Source organism: Epithele typhae (genome assembly GCF_022376455.1).
Source record: "Epithele typhae strain CBS 203.58 chromosome Unknown BXZ73scaffold_50, whole genome shotgun sequence".
NCBI lineage: Eukaryota > Fungi > Basidiomycota > Agaricomycetes > Polyporales > Epitheliaceae > Epithele > Epithele typhae.
In genome coordinates, this window is record NW_025954241.1 from 119719 (window position 1) to 132704 (window position 12986).

A 12986-nucleotide genomic window follows, 5' to 3' on the forward strand; every position below is an offset into this window, starting at 1 on the left:
TACCTACTGGTCAACAGCCATCTGCCCATCCGCCCGCCCTGGAACTGGGACGGCTTCCTCGTAGAGACAATGGTGCTTGAGGAGGCTTCTTCTACAGGTCTGTGGAGCGCTGTCGTGCTGGACCACAGTTTCGCTGACATGACTTTCTCAGGTAATCGAGCCCGCGCTGCGGTAAGACTACCGAATCCGCTATGGTTGCGGACTGGCGAACGGCGTGATTCGCATGGCCTGTCCGACCACAGCGAACGTCAACCGCCCCTTATCTGCGCCCGACGCGCTTGATGTCCGCTTCGATCCGCGCCCTCCGTTGCCGTCACTGGGCGCGCTCCCCGCGGGCAGGCCTCCTCGTCGCCGGACCTCTGCCGGCCGCCCCCCGGCGCAAGTTGCCCTTCTGGCACGAGTTCCTCGATCGAACTGGATCTAGCACGCCTCTCCCTGCTCCACCACTGCCAGGCCGTCGGCACAATCCGCCCGCACACGCGGGTCCCGCCCGTAAACCAACCCGATCCGTCCAACGCCCATGGCTCGCATGGCTGATCCCGGCGTGCCTTCCGGCGGACGTCCCGCGCACTCCGCGCATTTTTTTCAATACCCGCGGCGTCCCCAGGGAAGCTGTGCGAGTCTGTCGCTTCTTCTCTCATCAGTTGTCGGTCGGCCACTCAACCTGATCCAGTAGCGACTGATTCCGGGGCGTGTGTGCGCGCGTCCGGCCTCCGCCGCTGTGCACACTGCTCGGCCTGAGCTCAGATTCCTGCAGGAGTGGCCTGTAGACCAGGTGATGGTTCCGGCGGTCATATAAATGTCGCCTCCCCCCCCACCACAGCTCTCCCCAGAGCCTCCCCTCCCCTCCCCCACTCACTCATCCAAGTCGTCTGCCATGGGCGAGCGCGGTCCGAACTATCACAAGAGCCTCAAAAACATCTTGGGGGCTGACAATGTATGTCCGCGACGCGACCATCGCGTTCGTGACCACCGCTGATCCGATCCCTACCCACGCTCCTCAGGCCCCCGTCTACAGGAAGCAATGGGGACCTAGAGCCTCTGGCGCTGATAGGCCTGAAAGCGTCGGGATGGAGATACAGTTTCAAGTGACGCTCAACAACCCCCCGCCCGACGCGCCTCCAGGGGCGGGCGTCGTTGCCGAGTGAGTACAATGCACCTTGTCCCACAAGCGCCCTTAAATTAACGACCTGCTTCTCCCCCTCCCCCTCTCTCTCCTTCTCTTTCCCTCTCTCGCGCCTCTACCTACCTCCCGGTTACTCGATCTTCACCGTGTTTTTGCTGCCAGCAGAGGTCAAGGTCCAGTACGCACTGGCCGCACACGCCGTCGAGCACCCGGGCCCACCTCTGGTGTCCGACCGGCGAACAAGGCCAGGCGGGCCGAATCCGAAAGGCTCCCACACCCAGTGACGGACCCCATCGACCCCCTCTCTCTCCCAGAGTTCCCCTCAGCCTCGTCACTCCCAGCTTCCTTGCCTGCTCCTTTCGGGCATTCGACTTCTGGCGACTTGTCCAGACATCCCTCAGCAGAATCCCCGTACGGGCGCATGGACTCGCACAGCCCCGGCGGTTCGGGATACGACTATAGTCAGGCACTTTTGCAGCTAAAGACCGAGGTACGTTTCTTACCACCGGACCATCCCCCAACCCTCCCTCATGTCTTCGTCGAACCAGCAATTCTCCCCCATGCGCGAGAGCGCCGAGTGGTCGCCCCCCCACTCTTACAGCCCGGAATACAACGCATCCCCGGAACCGCCGTACCCCGGGCAGGACGCGCTGGGTCTGGAGACCGGGGGGATGCATGCCGCCGCGCCCCCGCAGTTCTACGGCGGTGGCGCGCACCTCCAGCAACAACAGGCTCCGTTCCCCATGTGGGCGCCGACGGGACAAGTGCCGTGGGAGGACCGCATCACCGCGGGCGCGGGAGCCTCGGCCAACGAGTTCTTAGACGCCTCGATGCTCGACCCCCTTGCCATGTCCTCCTCTTTCAACGGCATGCCCCCATTCGTTTTTCCAGTCGTGGACCCGCTGCAGCAGCCATTCCGCGGATCCTCTGCCTCTGCCTCTCCGGGGTACTCACAGGCTCCCAGCACCTCCCCCGAATATTCCTCTGGCGCCTCCCCCGCGTATTCCTCTGGCTCCTCGCCTATGTATCCCTCTGGCCCTTCCCTCCCGGGCCCATCTGCGTACCCCCAGTACTCGGACCCTCGTGAAGCACAGGCCCGCGCTCAAAGGCAACGCTACTCGAACCCTCCCAACTGGGGGCCGTACAACGGCTAGGCCGCTCGGACCCGCCGCGTGCGCCGCCCGCCCGCGTGCTCTCTGATACCCCTCTCCCTCTCGTTTCCTCGGTTCTTGCTTTCTCCTGTGACTCGGCTGTCTCTCCTGTGGATATCGTGACGCGTGTGGACAAGGTCCGGAAGGCGAAGTGCAGGGACGGTTGCCGTCGGTCGACGCGTTTGCGGCGTGCGCGTATCTTTATGACCTACCTTCCTTCCTTCCACACGGACGCTGTACGCTACTAATGTCCCATCTACTTCTGTATAGTCTGCTCGATGACCCCCTGATGCTGTTGTTGTTACACTACTCTGACTCTGACGATCCGTGATGTACATACCTACACGACCCGCGCCCCGCAATAATCACCGTTACCTCCCTCACCAGACTGCGCTCGGGCAGCGGCCACGGGCCTTCCTCCAACAGCCCCAGCGAAGGCTCGCCGTCCCGCTCCTCCACGCCGCTCCGCCACGCCGTCCGCCGCGACCTTGGCCATCATCCGCCCCCGCGAGCCGCGCCCCACGGCCGCCCGCGGCCGCCTGCACGTAAAGGAAGGCGCGGTGCGCGTCGGTGCGCGCGCGCGCGTTCCACGCCGCGTGCGCAGTCGTCGGGGGCGCGAGCCAGCCTCGCGCACGCCCGGGGCGGCGGTGGCGCGCGCTCAAGCGCTCATTGCGCGCGAGCCGGGAGACGGAGTGTGTATGATAGTGCGCATGCTTGGGAACTCACTCTGCTCTTTGCCGACGCTGCCTCCCCTAGGCACGGCTCCATCCCTTCCGTTTGTTCGGTATCGGTACGAGGCTCCGGTGTAAGTATCCGCATCCAGGGCCGTGGCCGCTTTGTGTGGAGGCAGGGAGGCCGTGTCAAAGGTAGACCGGGAGAGAGAAAGCTATGGGCGACGAAGCCTGTTCTCCGGCTACCCGTGCTTTTACGTGCGACGCCTCGTGTGTACTCGGGGCTCCCTCTCGAAGGGCGCAGAAGCGTCGAAGGCTTCAGAGCACCACACGCCGACCGTATATTGTAGCACACAAAACCGCAGAAGCTTGGTTGCGGAGCGGTCAGGTGGGCGCTGCCGAGTCCATCGGGATCGAGCGCCAGTTCGTGTAGTAAACATCACATAGGAGGAGCACAGTACTAGCAGCGGCCCGCGCCACTCACGAGGGCGTGCCCAGTCTGCTCCCGCACGTGCACCGTCCCCTCCACCAGGTCGTGCCGTGCGCGCGCGGGGCGGGGGTGATTCCATGGTTCGCGCTGTGGCATGGGGTCCTGTCCCGGATCGGCCGAGTCCTGTGTCGAGTGGCCAGGGCACGACCAGTGCCGGAGGAAGGACGGCACTGAGACATACCGCAACCGGGCGGCCTTCTTCGCAATGGAAGACGGCCGCGGAGCCTCGAGGCCAGGGGAAGTCGTCCGCATCGGGCGGGCGCGGGGCGGGCGGTGCGCGGTCGGTGCGCCACCGTGGACGAAAGCGGACACCGACGCGGGCGAGCGGGCGGGCGGGCGGGCGGACGAGTCAGCGCGACGGGGCACGCGGCTTGGGCGAGGCAGCGGGGCGCGGCGCTGGCCGCGTTTCAGGCTCATCAGACGGGCCTTTGCGTGGAGGTTCTTGATGTCGGTGAGCTTCGTGCCCGCCGCACTGCGCAGTGGCGGGCCTCTCGCGCTGCCCTCGCCTGTTGCGGACGGCCGTCGAGGCGATCCGAACCCAGAAGACGAGGAGGGGGTTGGCCGGCTTATCTGATCGTGTCCGGTCCGCGGAGTGGCACATCTACGCGGGTTTGGCGGACGTGCGTAGGGATCGATCGACACCCGCCCGCGCGAGCCTTCGCACCGCCTGGCTCCGGCGAGTCGCGTCGGTAGGCAGGTGTGCGGGAAGTTGTGGAGGGCGTGCATTGTCTGAAGACAGCCCGGGTGTGGTCTGTCACTGGAGAGACGCCAGCCTGTACGTCACGTAGGAGCGACGGCATGTCTAGTGAACATTACTATCACGACCCCAGTGATGAGAAATGTGAGCGCCCGCGAGATCAAACCATGAGAATCTCAACCATTACTGCTGCGATAGTCTTCGGATTTTGTACACATGCTGGCAGTGTCGTAAAAAAGCGATTTGCAAAATTTCAGAGGAAACGGGTACGTATTGCGCCCCCAGTGGGCGAACCGGCCGCGGACCCTAGTTATGAGAAATTTCGCCGAGGCTCAGTCACGGCACGGGTCACGCAGCCGACATCAACTCCGCTCGGCTAGCCCGTCGGACGCGTCCAGTGATGACAGCATCCTCCCTGACGGCAACGTCGGAGACTGAAATTCACTCACGTTCTGTGGCCGAAGTCACGCTTGAACCGACCCAAAGTGCGTTTTCGCCCCCCTCCCGCAGATATTGTGCCGGAGAATTCGAATTAAGGCAGCCATCGTTCATCCAACACCCCTCGCGCAGCTTCAACCTAAGCGCTGTTCATGGGATCGTAGCCGACGGGTATCAAATCCTCGACTTTTCTCATTCGAGAGATGTTTGCCAAAGATCGGGCTTGTTTCTGCACGGAACGACGTCGTTCTTTTTGAAAACGAAAGTTAACACATACTCCTACCAACATGTGAATTTTCAACATTATCGGACGAGGGACGGGACCGTCAGACCAGATTTCTCAACACTGGGGCCTTTCTCATCACTGGGGTCGTGATAGTAGTGGCACAATCGACGCTTCCCGGAGACCAAGCGCTTACCGGGGGGATGCACGCAGATGTGCACGTCGAAAAATGTCGGCACACAATTGTCGGTCGACGGAGACGCGCGCGCGCGCATCTCCGCCCGACTGCGCAGCGCGGGCGGACGTACGGACGGCAGTGCCTGGACGCGGGAAGTGTATCGAGATGACGTACTCCCTCTGCCCGCGCCGGCTCAGCGCGCGGCTCGACCACTGGGACTGCCCCGAGCGACGGGCCGGCTGGAGCCTGGGGTTCTAGTTCCTGAAAATAGGCGGGGCAGTGGGATGGACCTCCCTTATCAGTGGGAGGGCGTGGACGTGTCGAAAAATTGTGCTCTGGCACCGCCCAAAGCCTGAGTATGACGTCCAAACTGTCGCCAGTCTTATTCTGGGACCCGGAGAGTGAGTCGAGCGCAGAGTCGAGGTCAGCGCAAGAATCTGGCCCAAGTCTGAATTTGAGCAGCAGTGGGGCGGAGGTGAGCGGGCGAGCGCTGGACGGAGTGGGGTTGCGTGGGTCCCCCTTTGGCCTTGTTTGTTCCGATGCCCGTTGTGGCTTGGACCGCCACCGGGCCGCCGGCGGGCGCGTCGGCCCAGGTCGGCCCCTGTCCATGTGGCGCCTCCTCGGATGTGGCGTCGTCCTGAGAAAAAAAGACGGGCGGAAGCGCCTGTCCGCCGTCGCGCGCGCTTGGCGGCCTCGGACGCATCGACCGCCGACCAACACGACCCTCCCGATTCTTCCAACTTTGCGCATGCTCAACCCACGCCTCTCGATGATCGACCACAATCACTGCCAGCTCGGCGGACGGTCGGCCCCTCGCAGTGCCGGCGAACCCCTCATATTCCAACATCATATTCAATTCCCTTGCATTCACTCATCAACCGGACGCGGTACGACCGGTTCGGATTCTAAAAGCTCTACCGTGACTCTGATTACCTGGTTTTAGAAATGAGGGTCGGTGCGTTGTCGTTGCCACTGCCGATACTGCTTCCGTTTAGACATTGCTTTATTGTAGATGACATTGCATCGGGCACCATATCCTGGCCTCCGAAGCACAGTAGCTGCAGTGACCAGGCCCTTCGCAGCTACTGCATGCACGGCAGATAATTGCATCGAAGACCTCGAATGGTAACCGTTTTCTCCGGCTAGAACAACATCATTGCTTCATGAGTCTTTGCAGTTGTCCCACGACCCAGACACAGAGTGAAGTCATAGGCCACAAAGGCCAAGATGGTCAATGCAACACCCTGGCGTCTGCTTAAAGCCATGAAATGAGCTACGTTGAGGAGGTGTGGATACTCGATCCTCCTCTCCTTCGTTCTCTGATTAACGCTCTTGTCGATTTCCCCCGTCGCCCGTCATGCAGCCCAGCTCATCACGCACCGGATGGCAGCCGGTCGAGGCTGTTCGCCGCGGGAAGCACGCGGCTCCAGACAATCCTCGCAGTTCTCACAAGTCCCGGGGAAAATCTGGCAAGAGGGCGCGCGAAATCTCCGAGAACATCAGTCCAACGCCGTCTCCGAACGCGTCTCCCAAGCGGCTGAAGCGGAATCACGTCGTTCGAGCAAATGAAGTCGAAGTAAGCACTAGCCACAAGTTTCAACCACCGCGTTGCTGACGTTTACCGACCAGGGCCCTCTCCGTGCCCTTCCTCTCGCCGGAAACCACCAAGAACCCCTTGTTGACCCTCTGTTCACGTTTCCTCAAGGGACTCCGCCTCGGGCTCCTAACGAGGCGTTCATGTTTGGTGTCGGCCAGCCCTCGCATCCGCATCCGGAACCCCCGGTCCTCGTACCTCAAACCCTCCAATCTGCCCATCCGGACCACATCACGATCCCCGCTCTGAGACCGAGTCGGCTCCCCTGCCGGCATGCACCGAGTCCGCTCATGCAGATACTGTTGGACGAGCTCAGACGAGCGGAAGCAGCGCACCACGCTGCGCTGTCCAATGTCAATTACTACAACCACGCACACATCTGGGAGCACCCCGAGCACCGTGCCCGCGTCACCGAGCGAGAGGCCCCACCGGCGGACGACATGCCTCAGCGCCAGCCTCTCCCCGCCTCTGAGGCCGTCGCGGTCCACGAGCACCGCCCGCCGCCGCCGACTGCGCGCGCGGTGGCACCCGCCGTCGTGTCCCTTTCAACCAGACCGTCCACGTCCCAGACAACGCTTCCTCCACTCGAGGCTGCCGGCGCGGTACACGATAACCGCGCGGTCGCCTCGACTCGACTCCCTCCCACTGTCAGCCCCCCTCGTATGTTTGTCCAGTCGCACACGGCCGCGTCTGCGCGCGGACGGGTTGCGGGTCTGCCCGCCAGGGCGAGGGCGCCGACTCCTGCCGCCGCGCCCCTGCAACCAGGCCACCTCGACACCAGGGTGTCGTTACACCTGCTTCCGCTGGGCCGCCGAGGCCTTCCAGGGCCGCCGTGGGACCGTTCAACGCTGCTGCTTCGGCTGGTGACTGGGCTCACGAGCACGACACGGTCGCCCCCGGGGCTCCCGCTATCAGGACCCCTCGTGCCCTCGTCCGACCGTATGCAGCGGCGGACCCCGCGTACATGCCCACATGGAATTGCATGGCTGGACCTCGCACCACGGCTTCAGAGGAGGAGGAGGAGCTGGAGGAGCTGGAGCTGGACCAGTTGCCCGACGAAGTGTCGGAAAGGCAGTGGGACGAGGTCCTGACGCAGGCCAGGTTCAACGAACAGGTGGCTCGGAAGGAGAGGGGCGTGCGCAGGCGGCACAGGCGACGCGGATGAAGACGGATGCGGTGCCCGGTTCTCCTGCGCGGGCGCATAGCGGGCGTGTGCGTGTTGACGGGTTCGGCGCACTCCATGCTCACCGCGGAGGGGACGTGTATCGCTCGGTGGATGCTCTGAATCGTGCTCCCACCTCGATGCTGAATTGCGCATTCGCGACAAGTCTTCAACGAGGCCCCTGGGTTCCCTGTTCTCTCTCTCACTCCTCTTTCATCGATGCTCATTAAATCTTTCTCTCACCCCCGCCGCATCTTCATTTCCAAATTCCGACTCTACATGGCCTCTTTCTGCTAAGGACTTGCCAACGGACGCTCGAGTGCTTGAAGCGTAGTTGTATAATGCGCTGTGTCTCTTGCATCTTGTAGCGTACGTTGCCGACACACTCGTTCAGTTTACTCCCATACGACCACACTCCTTATTTGTACCTTTCCCCCTCATTTCCTCGAACTGGGCAGAGTGCACTTAGGAACGATGCAATCCGATATCGCCGCGGGGCCCTAGTGTTTGTTATCCGTTCAGCTCATGGCGTTCGACCCCCATGCCTTTCTGCACGGTGTTCCTCAGTCTCGATCTCGACGAGGCTCGCACACCGGGCTCGTAGGAACTCGTGCGGATCGGGAGAGGCGACGGCGCGGATAATGCATTGACAAGGGTAGAATACATGGGCATGCGCGCATACCAGAACAAAAACGACATCCGTGGCGAAGAATCCGGTTTCGACAATGGGCGGCGTGTGTTGATGACCCGGGGGGTGGAGGGAAAAAGCAAAGTTGCCCCAGCGGTGGTCCACGGCTGCACTCACCGAGCCTTCGCGGGCTCGATTTCGTTGACGGAGGGCGGACGCCGAGGAAGAGAGGTGGAAGTGGAGGAGGAGGAGGAGGAGCGGGAAAAGGGGCGGACGCGCGTTGTGTGACGGATATCGACTGGTAGAGTGTCCCGGGTACGTCGCCAAGAAATTGAAGGGGTTGATTTGCCACGAAACGACGCGCCGACGACCGTTGGTGAAGAGCGAATAGGCGAAAATACCGTCAACGGGCAGGGTTGTAGACATGTCCTTGCTCCGGCACCTGACCACGCTGACTTCTGCGAAGACTCCGCTGTTCCCGCACTTGAAACTGCTTGTCACCGCTGCATCCCTGGGTCCCAGTCTTGCGCTCTGATCACTTGTGACGCCACCTCTACATGCAGGAGGCGGGCAGCGACGTACCTGTGCACCCGGAAACCACGAGTGTCCTATCCGAGCGAGTTACGCCTTTCATATCGGGAAGCAACCACCATATAGCAGCACTACAGATACATTTTCGCCTTGTAGAATTCCAGCTGTGGTTCTGACATGAATCTTCCAAGTTGAAAGTGCAAGTAGATGATTTAGAACTCACGCAAGACTCTTTCTTGAAGCTTGTCAGAGCAGCCTACTCAAACATGGGATGGTGTCTATCCTACATTACTGTTTGTTTTTGATGCAGAAGATGAAGGTGAACGGGGATGGACTTGGGGTGGGAGCGAGATAGAAAGTGTAGGACAAGACTTTCAATGCTGGTGGCCCGCGCTCGCAACGGATATAGCGCCCGTTACTACGAGGCGCCCCTTGAGGCTCAACGTCCATGACCGTCGATATCTTCCCTCTTCCCAGCTCAAACCCACGCATGAGGTATGGAAGAAATACCGCGAGATCACCTGCAGCGTGTGCTATACGCTTTGGAGGCCTCGAAGATGGTGCGCCACACTCTGCCAACATAAGTACCGACTTGTCAACTAACATCGATGTTTGGAGCAGCGAACGAGCTTTTTCCCTCTTCCGTCGACTGCTGTTGTGAAGCAGAAAGCATCCTATTTTAATAGAAGGGCATGGAAGTCTCTTTTAGGGGACATCCCCTCAAGCACCCCGACAATGAGAGCGTACACAACACGACGGCTTTTGTTACGCATAGTATTGCTGGAAACTTCAGCCGCATAGGTAAGAACGAGAACCTTGTAATTCCGCACACAACTGAAATCTCCCCTGTTGTTTTTATCGTGCCACCTAGACAATGGGAACCTCCTTGTGCACAACAACGTTCCCGTCAGGGTCTACAACGAACCGCCGGGCTTGAAGCTCTCTTCAAGAGCGCAATGGCGCCTCTGTTTGCGCATCTTCCCACTTTCACATCCCCATCCCCATCCAGTCTCGAGCACATTATGGCCTCGTCCGGCAGGCCCGAAGACCCCAACGAGTCTCCTAGAACCCTTGCAAGCTCCGAGAAACCGACCACCTCTTCTGTTCCACATCGTCCTCGAATCTCGCAGAATGCCGCTGCGTCATCTTCAACGCCTGCGCCCACCGTCCCATTTCGCCTACAGAGCAAGCGTGCCCGCGATGAAGAGGAGACATCGGAACATCGGAACATCAGACGGCGCATAGATCGTCCTCAAAATCTCTCTGGACAGGAGTTGAACAGTCAAAGATTACATCCTATACCACAACAGGGGTATATACCACCACCAACGGTATGTGTCTTACTTCCCTTGTTAGCCGATGCATTGCTTACCTTGGGCCTTTTTCTAGGGATCATCTTTCGGCACTGTGCTGGCACAATCGTATCCCGCAGTTTACTCCGGGTCGGTCTCTCCAATACAATCTGATATAAGACCTTCCGCGTCATACCGTCCGATGCTACCGTCCTCATCTATGCATCGTGGAGCCCCTCAAGGTCCCGTGGGATACAGACCTTACGAAAGGTTTGGTTTGGGACCGCGAGACAGACTTTCGCGAGATCCCAACGCGTATAGCATGCAAGCCAGAGTAGAAACGGAGCACGGAGCACCCAGTGCAAGCTACACCCAGGTGCGCTAGTTTCCTAGACTAAGATTGTCGACCTCATCAGTCCGTCATCTGTCTCACAGGTCCAAGACTCGTACCCCAATGCCAACAACCCCAGTGTGCCTTTCATGGCATCGGCAGCTGGAACCTCTTCGCGCGGTCGTGGTTCTAACGCGCGCGACCCTTCCGGCGTACAGTCTCGGAATGTGCGCGTCGACGAACAGTACTCTTCCACGCGCCAGTCTATTGATCCTTACCGTCCGCCGGCTCAAAACCACACGTGGCCTCATTTTCAGCACCATGACCTTCGTTCAATACCTCAGTCAGCGAACGCTTCGAGCCCCGCTACGAACCTGACGGGTTATTATGCCCAAACCGAAGGTTACAGAGATTGGTCCCAGCTTCCTCCCCATACGCAAGCGTCTTCTCATAGCAGCCATCTTCCTCACTCGCTCCACCAGAACGACGATCGCTTCCGGCCTACCTTTACGCCCGCCTCTACCTCGGTCGCCCCACCGCAATCTGCACGCAAACGTACCACTCGACCCACTACTGCACACCCTCGGCCGCGTGTTGCACCGAATACATCCAGTTACCTCCACCCGTCGGCGGCTCACCAGACCGCAACACAGAACACCGAGAGCGCCGCTCCAGCGCCGCCTGCACCTGTGGGTAAGCAAGATGTCGACTCAAAACGTCCCGAGCGTTGGCGTTCCGCCGCGCAACTTCCCACACGGACCGAAGACGGGTGGTGTCTCAACCAACGCAACGGGATTCCCATGTTCGTCTTCCAAATCCCGGGGTACCGTCATCCTCCGCCGCCAGACAGCGGAAATAATGGCGGCGGCAGGATGTACACGCCGACTGGCGCAGAGCCTGAATCATCTACGCTGAAGGGCGAAAACCAGGCTGGAAGCTGGAACATGAATATGAATATCCTCCAGCAGCGGAAGAGGTGGATGAAGACGATCGCACTCACGAGCATCCTCCCAGCTCAACTGCCCCAGGAGCCACATCGTCTTCTTCCGATTTCGGTGCTCGGCCTGTATCTTCTGCTGCTCATTCCGGCGCAGCCCACGCGAGACAAACATTTTCTCAAACAATTTCTCCGTTTTCTGCTGGTGTCTGCACAGACGCTCACATCCCCTACAGTGACTCGCCGTCGGCACGCGATCCCGGCCCTGGCCCGGCGCCTTCCTCTTCAACTTTCGCCCCACCATCTGCGGTTCTACAAGAGCCCTCCGAACTGTTGCCAATCTCCCTGATAGAACAAATATCCCGCGAGTCCCCAGCCCCGCCCGCTCAACTCGCAACGCTCCAATCGGATTCTGGGACAGGCTCGGCGGAGAATTTCGCTCACGCTGGCGTTTGGGACAGCATTGAAATCCTATACAGACAGCTTGTGGACGGTTCAGGGGATGTGCCAAATAGCCACGAGTCTCCGGGTCGTCGCCAGGACACGTACGACGAGCCCTCACAGGAAGATACGACGCTCACCGTCGATCACTCTGAGGTTCTCGATTGGTTCGAAGAGAGGTTCCTTGACATCCCGTCAGTCGGCGGTGTCGTGGCCGGTCCTAGCACTGCTGCAGAGACGGGGCGCCCTGTCGCCTCTGGCGCAGAGAGCTCAGCCAATGCGACCAACCACGGCGGAAGAGTGGAGACGCAGCGCGCTACTGAGAAACGCGGCAAACCGTACGATGATCCCAAGCGAAAGCGCAAGCGCAAGCAGGATGACTCGAGCTGACCGCGTACTATGGCCTCAGATGTCTTCGACATAGGTATGTTATGTGTCTAGCCTCAGAGTCGACCGCGCATTCGCCTCGCATGTAGAAATGTGCTTCGTCCTGTATCAATACCTGCTCATGTATTTCTTGCTGCATGTAGTCTTCGAGCGAATATTGTAACGTATGCACACCTGGGGGCTTCTGACCGTATATATGTACTCCGGCGACGATGTCCATGGGTGAAAAACATGCGCGCGGGCGCTTGCCAAACGGCGTTTCGGCGGTCGCTCGACGCCCGCGTTGACTAGTTCTGCCTGCCTTCACCTTCAATCTGGACTACGATTTCCCATTCACCCCATGTCCTCGCCATGCATGTGGACGACACAACAAACCCCCGGAGCGACAGTCAAGACCTATGGCTTTTGGGTGCACTGACGCGACTTGGACGCTGGAGCTGCGAGTGAACGAATTAGAGCTTGGATGTCCTCCAATGCGTTGCGCAAGTGAGCGGGATGACACTTCCGCCATCAGCCCATAGTCTCACCTTTCACCCGCTAGACCCCCCCAGAAGCACGCGGCATTGGGCGTAAGCCTCGCACCTCTAAGAACGTGCTATTGTGTAGCAGAAGACTTCTTCGGGAATTGGTCCGTTGCCTCGACAATATGCTCCCCTCCTGCTCTTCAACAACGATGGCGGACGGCTTTTTTGCCCACCTGGCTGCAGCT

At 60.2% G+C, this 12986-nt stretch overlaps 3 protein-coding genes across 3 annotated transcripts; all 3 read left to right on the forward strand.

Annotated features, from left to right (window-relative positions):
* Positions 1–877: 877 nt before the first annotated feature.
* On the forward strand, positions 878–2280 carry BXZ73DRAFT_104323 (uncharacterized protein; the record flags this gene model as incomplete). Its single annotated transcript, XM_048015845.1, has 4 exons — positions 878–937; positions 1005–1144; positions 1517–1616; positions 1675–2280. The coding sequence occupies 4 exons, from the start codon at positions 878–880 to the stop codon at positions 2278–2280; spliced, it is 906 nt and encodes a 301-aa protein (XP_047874845.1).
* A 4051-nt stretch (positions 2281–6331) lies between these two features.
* BXZ73DRAFT_104324 (uncharacterized protein) lies at positions 6332–7733 on the forward strand (the record flags this gene model as incomplete). Its single annotated transcript, XM_048015846.1, has 3 exons — positions 6332–6550; positions 6604–7507; positions 7579–7733. The coding sequence occupies 3 exons, from the start codon at positions 6332–6334 to the stop codon at positions 7731–7733; spliced, it is 1278 nt and encodes a 425-aa protein (XP_047874846.1).
* A 2178-nt stretch (positions 7734–9911) lies between these two features.
* Positions 9912–12280, forward strand: BXZ73DRAFT_79846 (uncharacterized protein; the record flags this gene model as incomplete). Its single annotated transcript, XM_048023171.1, has 3 exons — positions 9912–10220; positions 10617–11578; positions 11686–12280. The coding sequence occupies 3 exons, from the start codon at positions 9912–9914 to the stop codon at positions 12278–12280; spliced, it is 1866 nt and encodes a 621-aa protein (XP_047874847.1).
* Positions 12281–12986: the final 706 nt, after the last annotated feature.